At 39.7% G+C, this 13272-nt stretch overlaps 1 protein-coding gene across 6 annotated transcripts in view; it reads left to right on the top strand.

The window, feature by feature from the left end:
- The window catches only part of nedd4a (NEDD4 E3 ubiquitin protein ligase a), a 48473-nt gene that overhangs the window by 31583 nt on the left and 3618 nt on the right, over positions 1–13272 (top strand). For 4 of the 6 annotated variants that reach the window (XM_088640939.1, XM_088640937.1, XM_088640938.1 and 1 more), the window contains 19 exons: positions 991–1041; positions 1638–1699; positions 3051–3153; positions 4009–4193; positions 4924–5044; positions 5630–5815; positions 6161–6232; positions 6668–6787; positions 7307–7513; positions 7904–7981; positions 8556–8610; positions 8713–8771; positions 9642–9707; positions 10424–10653; positions 11756–11877; positions 11987–12057; positions 12165–12260; positions 12651–12724; positions 13001–13061. In XM_088640939.1, the coding sequence (XP_088497065.1) occupies positions 991–1041; positions 1638–1699; positions 3051–3153; positions 4009–4193; positions 4924–5044; positions 5630–5815; positions 6161–6232; positions 6668–6787; positions 7307–7513; positions 7904–7981; positions 8556–8610; positions 8713–8771; positions 9642–9707; positions 10424–10653; positions 11756–11877; positions 11987–12057; positions 12165–12260; positions 12651–12724; positions 13001–13061 (2019 nt within the window). The remainder of the gene's footprint in view (positions 1–990; positions 1042–1637; positions 1700–3050; positions 3154–4008; positions 4194–4923; positions 5045–5629; positions 5816–6160; positions 6233–6667; positions 6788–7306; positions 7514–7903; positions 7982–8555; positions 8611–8712; positions 8772–9641; positions 9708–10423; positions 10654–11755; positions 11878–11986; positions 12058–12164; positions 12261–12650; positions 12725–13000; positions 13062–13272) is intronic. The other 2 variants (XM_088640940.1, XM_088640936.1) reach the window with 1 other exon arrangement.

The raw sequence follows: 13272 nt of genomic DNA, 5'->3' as shown, positions 1-13272 counted from the left end.
GTCACACTGCCCCTCTGCCTCGAGTCCCCCTCGAACCTCCGTCACACTGCCTCTCTGCCTCGAGTCCCCCTCGAACCTCCGTCGCACTGCCCCTCTGCCTCGAGTCCCCCTCGAACCTCCGTCGCACCTCATTCAATTTGTCAAAAAGGTGTTATTTGCTTCCTATGATTGCGTGTTTGAATTTTTAAAACATAAAACTGAAACTTTGGTAATATATGCAAAACATGCTTATCATCATGCTTAAATTTGAAATAGACCAATAGCTAATTTGATTCTTTATTTAATATGCTATAAGCTAATTGTTCATGTTGTTATCTTACTTATATGACAGATGAAGAGTTTTATAAACTTGGCTATTCCATCTTTTTTAACTGGTTTTATTTGATTTAAATGGCCCATGGGGGAAGAATATTTAATCTTGCAAGTTCACTCACTTGTTAGTGTGCAGTTATAGACAGCTGTGAATGCAATCAGGCTTTTTTAAAGATCCCGTGCATTAACCTGTGACGGCTCCGCTTCAATGGGCCTACAAGAAGCAATGACTTCAGGCAATATTTTGCACAGCGTATTTGAAAGGTCTTCTCCTGTCCTGGGAAGACTTTTTTTTTTTAGTATGCTGCTTTTTTTCTTTCCACCTGTGCCCCAAATGACATGCTTGAATGTGGGATGGGTCTGAATGTACAGTATGTGCTTAGAGACCATTTTATACAGTATTCCTATTAAACCCTGCAGGACTGTGGCATTCCAGGATCGGGAATGGGTGTCAATGATCTGAAGAGCAGTGGACCCCTGTAGGAGTCAACTGAGATGGTTTTTGTCTTTGTGTGTCTCATGAAGATCAGTGTTTGCTGATCTTCACTGTATGAGTGTGATGAGCTGCTGAGGTACACATAATCTGTTCCTGGAAGACTCAAGTTTGCTGGTACCAGTCCCTGCAGAATGGGCCTTTTACACCTCAGGGCACCGCAGTGACTCCGATTTCTCTTTCAGACTCGGGATGACTTTCTGGGCCAGGTGGATGTGCCTTTACACCAAATACCTGTAAGTTTTTTTTTATATGAAACAAATTGCGTGTTGTATTGAGACTGCAGGAAATGGTAGAATAAATATAACATCTTCATTCCTGCCTTTTGTCCTTTCTAAGTTCATACTACCTTCTCTGTATCCTAAAAAAGTAATTTAGATGTGATTTGAAATACAGTTACCATACTTGTGTGTCAATTAATTTTAATATTTTCAGTCATTTTAATTAAAGAGGTGTTGCAGCACTTCTCTCCTACAGCGTCTTCATTAGATGCTTTACTGATTTATCCCATTTCAAGTTTTTTTTTTAAAAAGGTGCTTTTATCCAACACCTTTTCAAGTGTGATTCCAGAACAGGTTAGAAATCAGTCTATTCACACACACTTTGGCATACCACTGAAATACAAACCATTGTTGTTCACAGCCACTGGTGACAAGGAAGTAGTTTCTTTCCACATCAAGACTCACCCTGTGGCCGTCGGTGTGATAGCTTTATTTTTATTCTCGTTTACACGGTAGTATGTCGACAGTGTTATAGGTTTGGCTGTTTATCTCTTATTATAGTTGTAGCCCCATAAATTAACGGTATTTTCATTCTTTTCGTTTAATTTCAGATGGAAAATCCTAACATTGAAAGGCCATTCACATTTAAGGATTTTCTACTTCATCCAAGAAGGTTGGCTATCCATGATTCTAGTGAACTTTTTCTTTCTCGTGTTATGTTGAGCTAGGGCTGCCTTTTTCATTTTTCAGTTTGGTGCAGAGAGGTCTATCTTATAAAAACAAAAATGTGTAGACCTAAATTGCAGTCATGTACATGTAGATATATGCTTTGACTTTTTGAAATGCTTTTGTGATTAATGTATTTGAACAGGAGATTGCTCCTAGGTTTACAGTATTTGCAAAATTTGAGGATTGTGGTTAAAATTCATAGTTCCTTATATGCCACAAAAGCACATTTTGATTCACATTAATGATTGTCACTTACCTTCCCTTCATGGATAATATTATAATATTCTAAAATTAGTCTAATACATCTTTTTCTTTGTAGGATTGCTTGTTATTTTAAAATGTGACTTAATATTTTTCCAAAGTACCTTTTTAAAATTAGATTATGGGAATATTTGGAGACATATCTTAGAGAGGAGCGATACAAGGGTATACAACAGAGTTTGTGATGTTCAATCTGCATTTTTTGGTGCATTTATAATCGCTAATTATTTTTTGCTACACTCGCTCAATTTGGAATAGCCAGTTGTGTGTTTTCCACTTCCAGTTATGTGGTTTCGCAGCTTGCAGTTATGAAACCCACTCATGGGAGAACAAGGAAGTGTAGGCAGGCTCCTCTGCGCCGATTGCTCGCCACTGCTTAGGGACTCCACGTCACAGTGACGCAGACCCAGGTTCAAGCCCGGGATTGTAGATCTCAGCCTTGGCTGTGGCAATCTCCTGGACCAGTTGAACCTCTGAGAAGGCCCTTATTTTTAAGAGAATTTCAAAATGGCAGTTACATATTTGTAGGTTTGCATAGAGATTGCAAATATGCATGTAGGAGAGCACACTTATGAACTTACATTGAGTTAAAACCCCAGTTCTCCATGACATGAAAAATATAATGGCTTTCCTGTTTATTGTCAGGAAACCTGTAAATGCATTGTTCAGTGGAATACTTCCAGCTGTTCTCTGGTTTTTACATTTAAATAAATTCATATGGCAATAGTAGTCTGTATTTTTCCTTGGCAGTAGTAGTCTGTATTTTTCCTTTTTATGAGAAGCTTTGCTAATTATCTTCAGAAGTTTCTAATAATGATGGGAGTGTGTAGTTAGTCTCTGAAACCACACCCCAGAATGCTCTCACCTAATGTGGACCAATGTAACTTCTGAAACACACCTTGCTAGAACCAGTGTTTTTTTTTGCCTTAAAATATTGTCTTATTCTATTTAGAACTTAAATGTAATCTTTGTGCTTTCATGTTTTGAAAATGTTTAACATGGAAAGATGTTCTTTGCTTGTTTTCTTAATAAAGTCACAAGTCTAGAGTGAAAGGCCACCTCAGACTGAAGATGACTTATTTGCCTAAAAGCAATGGTTCAGAAGAAGACAATGCAGAACAAACTGAAGAATTAGATGTGAGTTCAATATGTTATAGTTTACTGTATCATACACCACATTTAAGCTGATATTGTTTACTGCTTTACTGTAGGGGAAGTGGGGTGTGTTAAGCTGCTAGGGCATGTTGATTTGTACTAAATTTAGCCTGCTGGTTAGACCTGAATTGCCTGAAAAGACTTCAGCAGAATATAGCTGCTTGTGCGTGTCACAGTGGCATGGCTGTTAGCATTGCCACCCTGTAGCTCCTGGGTGCTGGGTAAGATTCCCAAAATGTTCTTTGTGAGATTTGCATGTTCTCCTTGTCTCTCTGGTTCCTCTGGGTGTTCCTGTTTCCTCCTGCCTCCCAAAAACATGGGTTAGGTTCATTGGTGTCTTTATACAGTCCCTCTGTGTGTCTTCACACACCCAGTGATGGACTGCCATTCCATCCAGGGTATGGTCCCTTGTGCCATGTGCTTCCAGGATAGGTTCCTGGTTGCCACAGTCCTATGCAGCTGTTTTACAATGAATGGATACATTTCCTGCCCCTGTGAGAAAGTCACTGATACAGTCATGCCATGTGCCATATCGCTTTTACTTTAATGATTTTGCATGGCTCTTTGTGTGTCCTTTCAGAAATGCATTTCAATCATTTATGTAGCTCTTAAGAAATGGGTTAAGACTTGTTAGTATATACATGTTACTTATATACATATTTACACCAAATAGTTTCTATTGTACCCCTAGTCTGGTTACAACCTTAAAAAAATGTTCTGAAAAACAATAACAGCTAACAAGCAAATGTAAATATTTAACATTGTAATTGTTGTATTGTGATCATATCCTCATCAGTCTTGTTTTAGTCCTCTGATTTAGTGTTTTCCTGTTTGCAGCCTGGGTGGGAGTTCTTGGACCAACAGGATATGGCAGGCACATGCCAGCAGCAGCTCCCTGCACTGCCCCCTGGCTGGGAGGAGCGGCAGGACAACCTTGGCAGGACTTACTATGTCAACCACGACACCAGGACAACACAGTGGCACAGACCCACCATTCAGTATGCCTCACTTCAAGTTACAGTGTAACCGAAACATTGCATTGTAAACTCTGAAAGACAACATACTAAAATTATGAGGAAGGCCCCTTCATTTCTGCATTTAAAAATAGTTTGAAAAGATGAAGGGCAGATGTTTTAAAACAAATCCCTTTGTCAAATGCACAGCTACTAATTACCTTTTATTCATGAATAATTGATCTTCCAGTTTTACTACTGTTTGAGTAGATTTTTTTCCAATTGGAATTTGCAATAAGAATATTACTTAATGTGGGCATATTCTTTCTAGATATTTATTATTGTATTTATTTGATGTACTTGAAATCTTAATTACAGTATGTAAATTACTTGTTATATATATATAGTGATGCCACATGGGAGAGGGGAAGGCAACTTATAAGACCGCCCACAGTTGTAGCTCATCAGCTCACAGAGAAGTCCCTCCCCTCTGCATTCCACACCTGGGGGGGCAGTAATATTTATATTTACCATACACAATCAGATCAGTTCCTAAGCAGGACCTGCTAAAAAACAGATTTAATGCAGAAAGATGCAGTATAGCTATTGCCTTGCCTAAGCTTGATTACACAGGAAACATGGCTGTAATCTTTTATCATGTATGTGGAATGGTGCAGAGTACTTTTGCAAAGGGTGGGAAACTTCACAGCAGAAGGTTATTTATAGAACCCAGTGGAGAAATTTTAGAATGTGAATTGAAAGGTAGGTTTAGGTTATTTTTTCCCCCGTCTCTTGGCAGAGACAGTCAGGCAGAGGAGGAGCAGAGACAGACAATACACCTGGAAGCACAGCACGCCTTCACTGCCCGCCGTCAGATCTCCGACCATGTGGAGGGCCATGACAGGAGGGATTCACCTGACGTAAGTGCATTGAGCTGAGAGATCAGCAAATCATCTCTTGAAATACCAAAATGGGATGCATTGCACAGAGTCTCTAAATGTAGCTCAACTAACAAAGATGACTGGATTATTTCCAAGGTCATGTCTTCCCTCAGCTTGTATCTGTAGCACACTCCTAAGTGTAAAAGAATGGACCACAGTGCAGTCTCTGTGGATTATCTGTGGAAGTAAATGTTGGGTGTTAACTACAGTACCTGTAATTGTTTGATGCATTACTGTTCAAAGACACATTGAATATGAACATTTTTTCTGTTTTAGTTCAATGATTATTGTAAGAGTCCTCAAGAAAATTCTACCTTGTGAAGTTAACCGCTACAGTTATTAAAGTTTTGATTGTCAAAGTAATGCTGTACTTTAAGCTCTAAAATGTTATTTACCCTATAAAACCATATTCCAGATTTTTTTCCTCTCAAAACCAACTGATTTTGAGAATTTTGTCAGTAATCATGACAAGCAAATTTGATAAAAAAAGGGATTTTCTTTTTTTTTTGCATCTTAGAGAATGAAATTTCAATTGATGGAGATGATCTGCTGATTTTCTTCCAGAGCTGGGAAATAATAACTGAAGATGAGGCTACGATCTATAACAACCACAACCAACGCTCGCCACCCCCACCTCTCTCCCCCATGGAACAGCCCCTGTGTGACGTTCAGTCCCACCTGGCCGACGAGCTGGGCCGCAGTCTCCAGACCTCTGCGCAGGTAGCTGGTGACAGACGCACGTCCCTCCCGGTGAGCATCTTTTCACTGAATAATATACAGTTCGCCAGAGGACTCCTGTCGCAAGGCCTGAGATTTCAAGGTTTCTGTTTCTTAGCTATGGGGTCAGGATGTTTAATCTGAAGAATGGAATGATGGAAACCTTCCGTTTTTCTGGACATGTTCAAAGGGTGACTCTTTAAAGCAGGAAGTCCTTCACACAGGAGCATTTATTTCTGTTCTATAAAATGCAGGTCCTGGCTCTTATTTAGCATAAAGTGCCTAGCCATTACAGTGTTAGTGAACTCATTAAAACCTCAAAGTAGGTGTCCCCATTTCCCTTTTGTTTAGTGTAATCCATGCCCTTGTTCCCATTAGCATCAGAGCCATTCCAGCAGGAGAGGAAGTTCACAGACTCCCACTCTCGAGGAGCAGCCCACACAGCCTGTGGTGAGAGCACACTGCTGGCATAGCTGGTAGTTTCCTTGCTTGTGCTTCTGTGAGGACTCGCCATCCTATCTAGGCACAGAACATGTACAGGTGCTGCACAGTGTCATAGCGATAATGCTGACATTTACAAATGATTTCACTTTAAAATCTTTCTGTGAAATGTGACCTTTTAGGAAGATAACTAAAATGAATGTGGTGTGATAATGACTCATGAGTGAGGATAGGATTGTGTCATCTCTCTAGCCACGGATATTGAGAACTTGGGCACCTGCTGTGAAATCCATTAGTAAATATCACAGGCTGTGACTTGCCTGTGAAATTTGCAGTGACTATGCCATGATATTCACATATTTGTACTTTAACAAAAGCCTCGATCATTAGCTCATGCTAAGCATTCTTATTTTTTGAACATTATGTTTTTTTTGTGCTGAACAGTTCATGCCAACATCAGCAGGGCTGCCGCCAGGTTGGGAAGAAAAGCAGGATAGTAAAGGAAGGACATACTATGTGAATCACAACAGCAGAACCACCACATGGACTCGTCCTGTCATTCAGGTGAAGTTGTGCCCAGCACAGGCTTTGCAGGAGCATTTAGCAGCGCCAAGAAACCTCTAGAAAATCGTTTCAGATAGCTTTGTGTTTTTCCATACTGTGACAAACTATGCAGTTTAGATAAAGGATGGTATTTACAGGGGTAAGAATCCCCTCGGAGAAAAGGAGTGCTTGTTTAAAAGTTTTTTTCAATTATTGATGTGAGACGGAAGCATGTTGCTCCTGAACTACGTAGGCAAGCTTTTTTCCACCATTTACAATTAGCAGCTTACATACAGAAAATTGAAGAACGTTATTTCTTAATGAAGGTGGCTGCGTCAGTATGCACAGGCTACAAAGGAACAGGTAAAGGTTTATTCCATGCTGAAAAGAAAAGGGACAAGGTTTTGGCTCGGGAGCCTTCTTTGGGTGTTGACACTAAAGAAGTGAACATTAAAACATAACTTTGAACACTGAACATAAACATTTCTTTACGTTCGTGCACTTTCCGTTTGATTTAACGTTTGTTCATTTTTGTGACAGACGACTACAGAAGCTGTGCAGGCCACCTCCTGTACCAGCCCCACAGTGTGCCAACCCCCACTACTGTCTCCAGAAGCCTCTCCTCAGCATGCTTCCAGTCAGAAGCCCCTTTATGAGACTGGGTTCCTCCCTGCGGGCTGGGAAATACGAAGTGCACCCAATGGCCGACCCTTCTTCATTGATCACAATACAAAGACCACCACATGGGTGAGCACTTGTCAGAGCCAGATCAGTACAGTGCTGCCCCATGATAACGGGGTTGCTGAACTGATCCCGTTGGGTTTTGTGTTATAGCAAGTCTGACCTCTTTTATCGTGAAATGATTTACAATGCCCAGAAGGCAAATTTACATTCCACATATAATAGAAACTACTGCTCCTTGAGTTTGAAATTTAGCATGCCCCGCTTTCAGTGTTTTTGTAATAATAAGTATCCACAAAATTTCCTTCTGTTTGATCCATTATAAAATAAAATGTATACTGTAAATACAAACCGTCACTGTAACGCTGCCTGGGTAAGGTAACTTGAGAAGAGCCATAAAACTCTCTTGGAGAACCGCTGACAGACAGGTGTTTTTTTTCTGTTATGTCTGCACAGGAAGATCCAAGATTGAAAATCCCAGTCCAGATGAGGAGGCGACTCTCTCTGGACCCTGCCGATCTTGGACCGCTCCCGGTACGACCCTCTTGAGCAGACATGCGCCAAGTTTCACTCTGATTCCTTGCAGTCTGCATGCTAAAAAAGACATTGCCAAAAATCGGGTTCAGCTCTTAGGCAGGTGACAAAGAAACCTCAGAAGATCAGAAGAAAATGTTTGCATTTTAAACTTTGGGCTCCATTTATAGCAGCACAGTGGCAAATTGGAAGCATTGCTGTCTTGCTGCGCTGGGATTCCGGACCTGGGGTGCTATGTGTGTGGAGTTTATATGTTCTCCCCATGTTTCCTCCTGGTGCTCTGGTTTGCTCCCACAGTCAAAAGACATGCTGGTAGGATAACAAATTTCTGGGAAAGACACACAATGTCTGTGTCTGTGTGTGCACTGCGATAGACTAGTGTCCCGTCCAGGGTGTATCCTGCCTTGTGCCCATTGCTTGCTGGGATAGGCTCCAGCTCCCCCTTAGCCCTGAATCGAATGAATTGGTTAGAAAAATGTATGGATGGATGGGTTCTATTCATGAGCACTTTGAACTTATCTGTGCTTGATATTACCAGTGAAAATAAACTCTTTATCCTTTTTTCTTTTGGCAGCCTGGGTGGGAAGAACGTGTTCACACTGATGGCAGGATATTCTACATAGATCACAGTATGTATATGTCATTTCAACTTGCTATGAGAACAGTCCTTTGTCCTAGTTTCAATTGAAAATTGATGTAATGTCCATAAATGTTAAATTTTCTTTTTATAGATACAAAGGCTACCCAGTGGGAAGATCCTAGATTGCTGAATTCTGCTATAACAGGGCCTGTAAGTCTGTTGATTAAAAAATACTAATCAATTTTCATTTTCTATTTTATAACTAAATAATGATGGCACATTATCACCTCTATAGCCCCAACACAAGCATGGAGGGGTTGTAGGTTGTTCCACAACCAGTCTTACTGCCATTCAGTAGCAGTAGTATTAATTGGAGTTCCAATGCAAGCTCATAGACACCAACCAATTTTGCTCTTGCATGGTAAACTGAGCCCAGGTCTGGAGATTTTCAGGCACTGCGTGAAGAATGTGAATCACAGTCGGCTTGTAACCTAGCCCAGGCTAAAACCACTGATATCTCAGGTGGCAGGCTGTGTTCAGAGTGATTACCTTTAACTATTGAAATTGAGGTTTAATTCTTCACTGTACTGTTGAAAGCTGAATTGAACACTGAATTCAGAAGTAAAGAGTAATTTCATACAGAAGTCTTCCTGCATTTTGCTTCTTCCTTGATGTTTTAATTGGAATGACATTAAAATGTACAATTCAAAGAGCTTCGATTAGAACCACAATGTTTTTGAGGAGTGAATTTAATCTACAGTTTGTCTCTTAACTGTACTGTTCCTAGCAGACCACAGAAACATAATCAGCACTAACCTTTATGCTACCATGCTGCCTGGAAAGCTTATTGTTGACTCAAAAATAAAATATGTCATGAGGGAATTGTGAGTGTTCCTTTTGAGAAATCAATAGGATATCTATCAATGACCAGAACTGGAACTGTCGTGATCACACATAACTTCTCCTTGAACTCTTTTCCATTAGGTTAGCTGTTAGTCTATTCAAATAAACTTAAATGTAATTAGATTAAATTAATTGCCTCTTATGCGTCTACAGCATGTTAATGATCTCCCTCCTCAGGCTGTGCCTTATTCCAGGGACTACAAACAGAAGTACGAGTACTTCAGAAAAAAGCTGAAGAAACCGGTGAGCTCTTTATTATTGTAGATTTGAGATAAAATGCATTAATCTCTTAAATATACTACTTTATTTTTCTCTAATTTGCAGTTCTTTCTCAGTTCATTTCATAAAGAAATTCATAAGTTCATAAAGAATGTTTTCATATATCCCAGTGAGGTTTTTCTCGAGTCTTCACTGTCTAGCGCCTTGCCCACCTAATTAGCTGAATAACGATTTAAGTCACAAACAGCGCAGAAGGTCTTCAAAAAGGAATGTACAACCCTGACAAGAGTATTGTAAATGTTAATGGTTTATTTAGACTGTTTTAAGGCCTGTATATATTAAGGTTGTTGAATTGAAAAAAGTGAGTTCAGTCTGCAGTATACAGCTGTTGTAAGTGTTTTTTCCTCACATGTATGGATTGATACATTTTCTGTGTTCTTATACTCACAGAAATGACAGAAGCATTCTGAAATTTATTACGAGGTAGAATTTTACTTTCCATTTTTAGCTGGCTAGCTCTCACAGTTAGGGGCAGAAACATTTAGTAATTCAGCACCTAAAGATTTTCCTCTTTAGTCCCTCTTCATTGTTAACACAAGCTATGTGTGAGTCCATAAATAAATCTGACATATCCTCTTCCCGGGCACAGTAAATAGATTCAATGAAAACTACCCAGCTGCTCCCTAGCCAGTTCTGAATTATCCTCTGTCAGCTCTCTTTACGGCTGCTCTGTCTCGCAGGCTGATATTCCCAACCGCTTTGAGATGAAGCTGCGGCGCGCCGCAGTCCTAGAGGACTCGTACCGGCGCATCCTGTCGGTCAAGAGAGCCGACTTCCTGAAAGCCCGGCTGTGGATCGAGTTCGAGAATGAGAAAGGCCTGGATTATGGAGGAGTGGCCAGGGAATGGTTCTTCCTCATTTCCAAAGAAATGTTCAACCCCTATTACGGGCTGTTTGAATATTCTGCTACGTAAGTATTTCAGTGTTAGTAACAAGATGGCAGTATGTTTTAATGTTTCTGCTTGGACAGTTTACAATTCTCATGGGGCGCTGAAAAAGTCAACTCGGTACCCGTGTCAGCAGTGAAACACCAACTAGAGGTCATAACTGGAAACAACTGTACATGGAAACGCATTTAAACCTGAGAAGACATGCTTCTTAACCCAAAATGTTGGGGGAGAATGGAACAGGTTACTCATCCACGTTGTGGAACCAGAATTTGACTTCCTTCGAACAACTTTTGGATGAAATCCTTGGCTTAATTAGCAACAATCTAAAAATAGCCTAGATAAGTCAAATGACTTCCTCTTTTGTAACTTTTCTTAAATTCTTACTGTATATGCTGACATGAATGCCTGCAAAATATTGGTACTAGTTTTCAGTGAAGCTGGATATCACATGACATATTTGTTAATAACTTATTTATATTGGTTTAGCCTCTGGAAATGAATATCATTCCTGTGTACCTCAGACTCTACATAGTACACAAAGTAGCTAGGTGAGCTGTAAAAATGATTAATTGTACTGCCCTGGAAACAACTTAATGGCTGTACTGGGGCAATTCTAATGTTCTGTAGACAAAAAAAATGCTTGTCAACAAATAAGGCTGATCCTTGCCAGGCATTTGCTAACCTCCAGGATGGCAGAGGGATTTAGCAGTATATCTACTGTTAATTATTGTGAATGTCCTTATTAGCTGTTAGAAGCCTAAAGAAGTGGATTAATGTTTTAAAACCTCCACACTTTTTCATACTGGGTTGAGATAGTTACTGGACTTCCTTGGTTTAGCCATCTGAAGTCTTAAACTTTACTGGATTTTTACAGAATGTACATTTTCTTTTAAATAATCATGTTTCTTTTTCATTAATGTATTTAGCTCCTAGGTCCATGTTGGCCATGCTTGTTTTCCTTAATGCTTGTTTTCCTCTGTGCAGGTATTCACTTGTGAAACACGCATGAGTTTCAAGATAGCAGCAGGATGTTTTGAGAATCCCTCGTATAGCTAGATTTTTTTCGTTGTCCTTGTGAAAGTTGACAGTTAAATAAAAAGTTATTTTTTGTTTCTTTTGCAGTGACAATTATACCTTGCAGATCAACCCCAACTCAGGACTATGCAATGAGGATCACTTGTCTTATTTTAAGTTCATTGGCCGTGTGGCTGGAATGGCAGTGTACCATGGCAAGCTGCTGGATGGTTAGTATTGTTATCTGTAGAGTCAGTATCAATAGCTTGCCTACCCAGGCCATATGCTAGTATCTCCAGAAGTGAATGCAATTAATCACACTCTCTTTCTGGTTAACAGCCTTCTTCATCAGACCCTTCTATAAAATGATGCTACAAAAGCCAATAACACTGCAGGACATGGAGTCAGTGGTGAGTGTTGAATGTTACATTTTCTGTTTTCTTGATTGTGTTTTCTTGTCTTTTTTTCAGCTGAGTTTTAGAATATGCATTGTACAATTGTATTTGTGATGTTTTAGGACAGCGAGTATTTTAACTCCCTGAAATGGATTCTGGAGAATGATCCCACTGACCTCGACCTACGATTTACTATAGATGAGGAGCTGTTTGGTCAGGTATGTCCTGCTTTTTCAAACTATACCATTGACTGTGTTTTGCTGTCTCTGCAAGGCATGTGGGAATCCAATTTTCAGCTTGTCATAATGATAAGCTTGCCTATCTTTTTCTTAGTTTGACCTTATATTTATATGTAATTTAGCTTCCAATCCACTTTTACAGATTCAATATTATGAACTCTGCAGTTGGGGGTTGTGGGTGTTTTTTGCGTGGTATTATAGTTTGATTGATACATATTTGAGTTGTTAGGATTTAAACTAGGATGCACCACAGCAAAAAACAATAGTGCCAAAAGTGCGTCTGTGCTCATCTTGTTTGCAATAATGGTGATTGATAATCCATCATCAATAGGCTGCTGAACAATAGTTCTGTTTCTGTCTTCATTTCAGACTCATCAGCATGAGTTGAAACCTGGAGGGACTGACATCGTTGTCACAAACAAGAACAAGAAAGAGTACATCCAGTATGTACAGCATGATTATCTCCTTATCCGGCCCATAATTAGACTGGAAGCTAAGAAAGTTGTGTCATGAAAGATACTTTTGTTGTTTGTTTTCACTAACATTACCAGTTATACTTTGTGTATACAATATACAAAACTATAAACTGTGGTTGTACAAATCAGGATGTTTGCATGTTGTGTTTTTTGTATTGCAGCTTGTGTTTTTCCAACACAGCAGAGAGAGGCTTGTTTTCTTTGCAAATAGATTTTTAATAACAGTCTCTCTTTTCTTGGTAGCCTGGTGATGCAGTGGAGGTTTGTAAACAGAGTACAGAAGCAGATGTCTGCCTTTAAAGAGGTAAAGAGCTCTATGCTTGCTAAAACCCCAGCTTGTAACAGTTGTATGCTGCCACTTCATACCTTACCTTAAACCTATGAGTGCTACACTTAAGATATGCAATGGTACTGGCTTTGCAAACTCCTTACATGCCATACCTTTTTGCACTGTAGCTCAGACCATGGGTCACTTGAGAAAGCATGATATTAAAATCAATGCTTCCTTGTGCATC

The sequence above is a fragment of the Lepisosteus platostomus genome, chromosome 7 (assembly GCF_059453375.1).
Source record: "Lepisosteus platostomus isolate fLepPlt1 chromosome 7, fLepPlt1.hap1, whole genome shotgun sequence".
NCBI classification, from domain to species: Eukaryota; Metazoa; Chordata; class Actinopteri; order Semionotiformes; family Lepisosteidae; genus Lepisosteus; species Lepisosteus platostomus.
This window is presented reverse-complemented; position numbering and strand designations above follow the sequence as displayed.